Source organism: Salvelinus sp. IW2-2015, linkage group LG2, assembly GCF_002910315.2.
Source record: "Salvelinus sp. IW2-2015 linkage group LG2, ASM291031v2, whole genome shotgun sequence".
Classification (NCBI taxonomy): Eukaryota; Metazoa; Chordata; class Actinopteri; order Salmoniformes; family Salmonidae; genus Salvelinus; species Salvelinus sp. IW2-2015.
Genome location: NC_036839.1, coordinates 17,642,607 through 17,651,417, shown reverse-complemented (window position 1 = coordinate 17,651,417; position 8,811 = coordinate 17,642,607). Strand labels below are relative to the sequence as shown.

General features: G+C 46.3%; 1 protein-coding gene across 1 annotated transcript in view; it reads right to left on the bottom strand.

Moving 5' to 3' along the window:
* The window catches only part of LOC111972823 (activating signal cointegrator 1 complex subunit 3-like), a 219,004-nt gene that overhangs the window by 97,123 nt on the left and 113,070 nt on the right, over positions 1-8,811 (bottom strand). The window contains 3 exon segments of the mRNA XM_023999929.2: positions 2,390-2,461; positions 2,903-3,076; positions 8,420-8,584. Coding sequence (XP_023855697.2) covers positions 2,390-2,461; positions 2,903-3,076; positions 8,420-8,584 — 411 coding nt within the window.

Genomic DNA, 8,811 nt, shown 5'->3' with positions numbered 1-8,811 from the left:
TCACTCCACCCCGACTCACTCCACCAGCTTTACTCCACCAGACTCACTCCACCAGACTCACTCCCCCAGCTTTACTCCACCACAGACTCACTCCACCAGCTTTACTCCACCAGACTCACTCCACCAGCTTACTCCACTAGACTCACTCCACCAGACTCACTCCACCAGACTACTCCACCAGACTCACCCCCAGCTTTACTCCACCAGACTCACTCCACCAGACTCACTCCACCAGACTCACTCCACCAGCTTTACTCCACCAGACTCACTCCACCAGACTCACTCCACCAGGACTCACTCCACCAGCTTTACTCCACCAGCTTTACTCCACCAGACTCACTCCACCAGCTTTACTCCACCAGACTCACTCCACCAGCTTTACTCCACCAGACTCACTCACCAGACTCACTCCACCAGACTCACTCCACCAGACTTTACTCCACCAGACTCACTCCACCAGACTCACTCCACCAGCTTTACTCCACCAGACTCACTCCACCAGCTTTACTCCACCAGACTTTACTCCACCAGCTTTACTCCACCAGACTCCTCCACCAGCTTTACTCCACTAGACTTACTCCACCAGCTTTACTCCACCAGACTCACTCCACCAGCTTTACTCCACTAGACTTACTCCACCAGCTTTACTCCGCCAGACTCACTCCACCAGACTCACTTCCCCAGCTTTACTCCACCAGACTCACTCCACCAGCTTTACTCCACTAGACTCACTCCACCAGACTTACTCCACCAGACTCACTCCACCAGACTCACTTCCCCAGCTTTACTCCACCAGACTCACTCTCCCAGCTTCCAGAGTTGTGGATTCATCCGTTTCCACTCAGCCCCATCTGCACTGTGTGTTGAGTTCCCAGTCCAGCCTGCTGGTTCTGTCTGTATCCCCTTAACATACACACACACACCTATGTGCACAACACGTACACACACTTAGGCACACCATGAGCGCACACACACATTGTCTCACTCAAACACACACAGGCACAAGTAAATTAATCTACACACAGTTTGCCTGCTGTCAATACATTTTTTTTAAAGGATCGTGAATACTGTACCAGGTTCTGGTATCTGAATTGGAGAATGTGGTTTGTGTATAATTTATTATGTGTGGTTTGTGTTTTCAGTCTCACAGTAGGTGAGTCTAGATGTGATGTCATCTTTCTGTCTGTGGGTCACAGCCCTGGAGCCAAAACTCTCCAATAGGGAGCATCTGTCTAGGCTCCATATTAAATTGTCGAAGTGGCTGTGACATATATTAATTTCATCTGGGAGGGTGATAGATGGAATTGTCTGGATGAAGCCCCCTGGCCCTCCTGTGCTGGGTTTCAGCCCGGCAGACGGAACTTTAATAAGCTCTCAAACCAGCGGTTACCGTGGACGCTTCCCTCCTCACAGCTCTGCACTGATAAAACAGCTTCAATAAATAACAGTTTGCTGCAGTGGTCTATGGGCTCACAGCGAGGGGATGGAAGAGACGCCAGGCTACGCTGCTCAATCTGTGCTAACCCCTGTTTAGTATAGGTAACCCTGCCAAAAGAGGTTAACTTTAGGCTAATTAATAGAATAGACTATTTAGTGATATCACATCGACATATCACATTGTGGGTGTGTGTGTGTGGCGTGTGATGTACAGCATCACATTAAGAGAATGGCTCACTTCATCTGGCGTTGCTGCCGCAAGTCATTTCCAAACCCCAGACATTCTGTAATTTCTAAGTCACTGTGCTGAGGAGATGAAACTACCAGCTAGGCCCTGCTGCTGCTGCCTTCAACATGGCTGAATGGTGACACATTAGACTTGAAGAGAAAGAAGAGAAGTTTCAAGCTGACATTTCAAAATGTTTGAGCTGTAATGCATCATAATGCATCATGTAAAATGTGCTACAACATATACAGCACAGCTTTGGGGACTCCTGTCTCACACACTCATTTGACTGCTGCTATTGGACAAACTGTAGTTACTGGAAAGTACATTTCATTCCCCCCTGCCCGAAAATGAATGTAATATGATGATTATGACAATTCTTATTTTTAGTTAATGGTTATTGGCTGTAATTGTCCACTGTGATTATCTCCGCTCTACACACACACTGCACCAATGGGTTGACATGGATCCTAGCGTGAAATTAGACAGAGGGAGGGAAATCTATTTCTCTGTGTGTGTGTGTGTGTGTGTGTGTGTGTGTGTGTGTGTGTGTGTGTGTGTGTGTGTGTGGTGTGTGTGTGTGTGTGGTGTGTGTGTGTGTGTGTGTGTGTGTGTGTGTGTGTGTGTGTGTGTGTGTGTGTGTGTTCTGGGGGAGTGAGTCTGGTGGAGTAAAGCTGGGGGCTGGAGAGGGAGACAGACTAACGCACACAGTACAGAGAACCTTACCTGATGTCCATTTCTGATCTGCTCCAGAATCTTCTCATAGCAAACCTCCTCCATATCGTGAAGCTGCTGGATCTGAGAGAAACACATATTAGCTGTGTTAGAACTGTTTAAGAGCATTGGCCCAGTAAACAAAAGGTCGCTGGTTCGAATCCCTGAGCCGGCAAGGTGAAAAAACCTGCCATTCTGCCCTTGAGCAAGGCAGTTAACTCCCAACAACAACTGCTATCCGGGCACCGATGACATGGACATCGATTAACCCAACCCTCTCTGATTCAGAGGGGTTGTGTTAAATGCAGAAGACACATTTCGGGTTGAATGCATTCAGTTTAGCAACTGACTAGGTATCCCCTTTCCCCTACGTTTAACCCGGTCAAATGATTCAGAAGAACGTGGTAAAACAAAACTCGTGGCCCTGCTAAAGACACATGAGTTCTGGCAGTATAGTCAGCTTGATGCGTGTTAGCAGTGTGTGTGTGTGTGTGTGTGTGTGTGTGTGTGTGTGTGTGTGGTCACCTTGTTGGTGGTCTTGATGCCTACGAAGCTCTGTCCGAGGGGCACGGGTCTGAAGCGGCTGTCGAAGTAGAAGAGCCGATGTAGGGGTTGACGTGGAGGAGGAGGCACGTCCAGGTAGTTGGGCAGCGTGGCCGACAGACCCAGGATACGGATCATACTCTGGGTCGACTCCACCTGGAATAAACCCACACCAAGGTCACACCATGATGACGTACTCTGAATGGACATCTTACAGCAACGTCCACAATGATGACATCACACTCCGATGGACTTTCACCAGTCATGAAACAAAGTGATTTCGGTTGGTGATTTGGATCAAACCTGGATGCTTCCCTACACCAGTCTCCTGCGACAGGGAAAGAAGTGAGAGAATTGCAGCGAGGGAGAGAGAACAGATAGATGCAGACAGAGCAGCGAGGGAGAGAGAACAGATAGATGCAGACAGAGAGCAGCGAGGGAGAGAGAACAGATAGATGCAGACAGAGAGCAGCGAGGGAGGAGAACAGATAGATGCAGACAGAGCAGCGAGGGAGAGAACAGATAGATGCAGACAGAGAGCAGCGAGGGAGAGAGAACAGATAGATGCAGACAGAGAGCAGCGAGGGAGAGAGAACAGATAGATGCAGACGAGCAGCGAGGGAGAGAGAACAGATAGATGCAGACAGAGCAGCGAGGGAGGAGAGACAGATAGATGCAGACAGAGAGCAGCGAGGGAGAGACAACAGATAGATGCAGACAGAGAGCAGCGAGGGGAGAGGAAAAGATAGATGCAGACGGAGCAGCGAGGGAGAGACAACAGATAGATGCAGACAGAGCAGCGAGGGAGAGAGAACAGATAGATGCAGACAGAGAGCAGCGAGGGAGAGAGAACAGATAGATGCAGACAGAGCAGCGAGGGAGAGAGAAAGATAGATGCAGACAGAGAGCAGCGAGGGAGAGAACAGATAGATGCAGACAGAGAGCAGCGAGGGAGAGACAACAGATAGATGCAGACAGGCAGCAGAGCGAGCGAGGGGAGAGAACAGATAGATGCAGACAGAGAGCAGCGAGGAGAGAGAACAGATAGATGCAGACAGAGAGCAGCGAGGGAGAGAGCTGAGTGCATGCGTGAGAGGCCTATCTCCTTGCCTCCTGTGGTGAGTGTGACAGGGAAGATTGGTAAGGCTTTTAATGTGATGCAGTACCCGTCTATACCCACTATCAAGATAGGGCCCAGCCAATCCCTGGCAGCCGATAGCCCTGGCCGGATCAGCATAACACACAGCACTGTGTCAGCCCAGTGGTACAAAGCGGTCCATACTGTAGATACACATTCGTTCATGAAAGTGCTCCAGTCAGCCTGGTTGAGTGGATAGTGGGCTTCTTACACACACCATTTCTCCTCATTCATCTCACTGTTAATGGCTCTAGAGGGCGGCTGCTTTCCTGAGTTTGTCCCAGATGTCTATTCAATGTTTCAGCAACCAACACATTACATGACCAGCAATAGTTCATTATACAGTATTCAACACTTCTGCATCTATGATCCTTTACAAAAGAGCCATCCACACTAATGCCTCCAGTGATGAACGGGTTTTAAAATGCAGGTATAACCAAATGTTTATTCCGGAGCAATATAAGCTGGGGTGGTCATACCCGACGACGGGAGAAATTTAAATAAACCAAACTTTGACAAGCAAAACATCACATGTGATAACTGCTTCAGTGATCATCCTATATTTACATAAAGAGAAAGGAGGAAAATAAAACATCCTTTAGAGCTCGACTCTCTTAATTTAGAGGCAGAGATTTCCATATTCATGAGGTTAAAAGATGTGAACTTAAGCACCTGTTCCTCCTGTGTCAGGAGCACCAGCCGTGGCTCCTCCAGCCGTGGCTCCTCCAGCAGAAAACACTAACAATTAGGCTAGCCTGTCAGGTGTAGCGGTAATTGGACAGGGGGATGTGTGTGTGCGTGTGTGTAGTTAGGGTTGGGGGTATCTGTTCATGGGTTTGGGGTCCTTCAACTCCTGGTGTATTGTGGGTAGGAATGGTGCTAATTAGTCGACTTCAAAAAAAAAAAAAAAAAACGCAATTACTGAACATCTTAGGGAGAAAGAGTGAACCATAAAGACTCCGGTTTCTTATGTGTCTATATTTGTGGGTTCAGTTGAGGAGGAATAAGATATTCTCTACTGTGGCCTAAGCGCGTTTCTCCAATGGTTTATAGGTCCATCTAAGCTTGTCATTTCTCAATAAAGATACACACCATCACCGGTTCCTCACCGTCTCACTGAAGCACATATCATTCTGAAGTCTGGTTGTTCCATGTACTCCTGTGTGCTCTGGATCAAAGTTCCGCAACTTCGATGGTTAACCAAAATATTGATATGATCCATATATGAGATATGATTGTGGTTATGACTGTGGCTGAGACCTGAAGCTGTAGAGCACACAACCCACAGCTTTAGGGTTACTGGACCCCCCGAGACTTCCTGGAAGGCTCTACAACAGAGCCCAGTGTCTGCAGTGCTGTCTGTGCGTCTGCTGATTTGTCTCTTCTTGGAAACCAGAGAACTAAAGACCCTGTCCTTCTCCTTCGGAGAACTCGTGTTGTTTTCCTCTCTACTCGTCATGTTTTATTGATGAGGTGGACTCCTTTTTGTACTTCCAAAGGCAACAATCTTTGCTTCCTGTGCGCCAATCAATAATTCACAGTGTCTTAAAGACACCTTACATTTACATTTAAGTCATTTAGCAGACGCTCTTATCCAGAGCGACTTACAAGTTGGTGCATTCACTTTATGATATCAGTGGAACAACACTTTACAATAGTGCATCTAACTCTTTTAAGGGGGGGGGGGGGGGGGGGTTAGAAGGATTACTTTATCCTATCCTAGGTATTCCTTAAGAGGTGGTGTTTCAGGTGTTTCCGGAAGGTGGTGATTGACCTTCCAATGTGCTGTTGACTGTTGATCCAGTAAAGGAACACAAACTTTAATTACAAAAGCTGGCTGGAGAAACACAGGAAAGACTTTTCTGGCTGGTGCTACTCAGGACGGTTGGATCCATCTTGGATTTTATGTGCAAAAAAAATAAAAACACTGCCTCTAAAGTACCTGCCTGTGTATAGGCCAAATGAACAGTCATAATGCATTATAAGACGTGTATATGCTCTTCATTAACAGCCGCAAGCTTCCTGAACAAACGTCGTTATAGTTTTTATAACACGCTAAGACAAAACGGAAGCAAACAGACAAAGAGGCCTGCAGTGTGCAGTCTTAGGACCAGTTCTCTAGTAGGGTGCTGGTGTGGCCTCACAGGACGTCCCTCACCCTTCTCCAAGTGATAGAGCTAGAGCTGCACATGAATAGCTGTGAACGGATCAACAGCGGTCAGACGTACAGACTGCTTTTCAATTACCTGGCGGTTAACCTTACCCACCCAGAGGTCCGACGTCACAGCACACTAAAATAAATAATAAATAAATAAAAAAGCAGCCATATATCCTGTCAGTATCCTTCTCTCTCAGTCTCTCCCCTCTCTGATCGGTTCTTTTTCCATTTTGTTCTCAACACTCTCTCTTCATCTCCAACTTTATATCTGTCATCCATATTTTACATTCATATTGGTATTTGATGTGTTGTTGTCTGCCATGGAAAAAAAAAAATCATTCAATCCCTTGTCACCTAGGAGACCGTGAAAATTCCTACCATGCATCTCTCTAACCCCTCCATTTTATTCATTCTCTCCTGGCTGGGATTTGACACCTGACGCTAGCTCGTCACAATGGTACAGGTTGCGGGACACTCCGGAACGATGGCTCCCATTTCCCAGACTGTCGGAATTTGCATAATCACTCTAATATCCCAAACGGCAGGGCTGATTCCTGCGCATGACGCTGTCAATCATCATAAGAGGGAATCAGGCATCCCACTCAGATACAGAAACACACAGCACAGACAGCACAGCCCACAGACAGACAGGCTAACTAAAGCTAAATCACTGACTCTGACTGCGGTAAACACACAGCTCCACAACAAAGACTAGACAAAACTTACAATATTTAACAATGACATAAACCTGATATGGTTGAATGAGAATGACGGTGTTGTACTAATATTAATATGAATGTCCTTGTGCATAATGTTCATGGTGAGGAGACCCTAGTGTAATGATAGAGGGAGGGACTGACCTGTCGGAGTGGGCTGACCGCTAGGCTAGTGTGGTGAGGGGACAGTGGGACCAGGGGGGACAGGGTAGGATAAGGGCTGGGACCAGGGCTCTAAAGTGCAACCATTTTGGTCGCATATGCTCTAAAACATTTTCCAGTGTGACCTGGAATTTTATTTTGGGGGCACGAGTGTGACTACCAAAAAAWTTTTATCACCCAGAATAATTGTTATGATTAGGCTTCGCTGTACTGCTGACTCCGAGTGCCATACTCGCCAGCCCAGAGAGCAAATCAAGTGCACCTATAGGCCTACAGCTGGCCAATCGGATGGCACAGATTACCGTGTCTGCAGTTTCCTCGATGCACAGCAACATTGATACTGTGAGACTTTAAAACCATGACTAGAGAGCAAAGAGCTGCTGTTTTTATGAGTGAGTTCACGTTTACAGTTTTATTCAGCACTGTAACCACTTTTTATTGAACACTTTTATATGCCATTAAATGAGCTTCTCCCTTCTTCCACTCGCATTTCAACCAGCACGGCAGCTGCAATGAATGACTAGCAAAGCGTATCGAAATGCTTGCATTGTTATTACTGGCAAAGTGTGTCTATTTTTATATRGAGGAATATTTCACTTTCACTGGTCAGAGGAGTAACATGAATTTGAGCCTGAGACTCGAGTTTCACCATCAGCTGGAAGACGTCCCCTTTTTGGTCACAGTCAGTCTCAGCGAAGGGAGGGAGAGCAGAGGGATGGTGAGAGGTGGACCCTCTGCTGCGCTCTCTCTCCCCCCACTGAGACTGACCATCAGATGAAGGAACCATCAGTCCAGTGAAATAAAAAAAGCACTTTATTAAAATGTATGCTCACTCAGCTGGGCCTCACAAGTAATACAACAACTGATCTACTACCGGTGTGATCATAAACCATACGTTTTGAAATATAATTTAAATCATCTGAGAAGAACAACACTGGCAGGGTAATTCAAGCGTAGCTGATATGCAGTGATAATGTATTGGGCCTATAGCCTACTGCACAAACCTCATTGCTACAGAACTGTTTTTAATAGGTTATTGTTGGATAGGTTTACGTTTAAGTAATGTTAAAAATATATATATAATAATTGACAATAAACAATGTCTTTAAAGGGTTATAGTTTCTAGCCACAGCATGTGCTTCAAAAGTAGATATAATTTATATATCTCCAATATAGGCTTTATCTCAATCAATTAAAAAAGTAACTTTTCTGGTGCTCCTACATTTTAAATTGTGCTATTAACTTTTTAAAGTTGGGAGCACCAGTGCTACCAATATATATTTATATTTTTTAAGAGACTTATGCTGAGACAGAGAGGTACTAACCCGTCGTAGTGTCCTGGCCACCAGGCTCTCCAGAACTGGACCTCTGTCCTCGTGTAGCAGATGCACCTCGTCCAGGATGAGGAGCGTTACAATCTGGGACAGGGCCACGTCCCCAAAGCTCTTCCTGGTCACCACGTCCCACTTCTCAGGGGTGGACACCAGCATCTGGAAAACAGATGGACACACACCGTCAGTGACAAACAGATGAACACAGACAGACATGATTTGTCAGTCGATCCAAAAGTACCTGTTCAGCCCCATATACTCAAAATCCATGACATACTTTGACCATCAGAACAGCGTACTGTTATAACTAGGGGCTAGGAGTTTTCATGACCATCAGATCAGGGTCCTGTGTTAATCTAGGGGACAGAGTTCTTAATGACCATCAG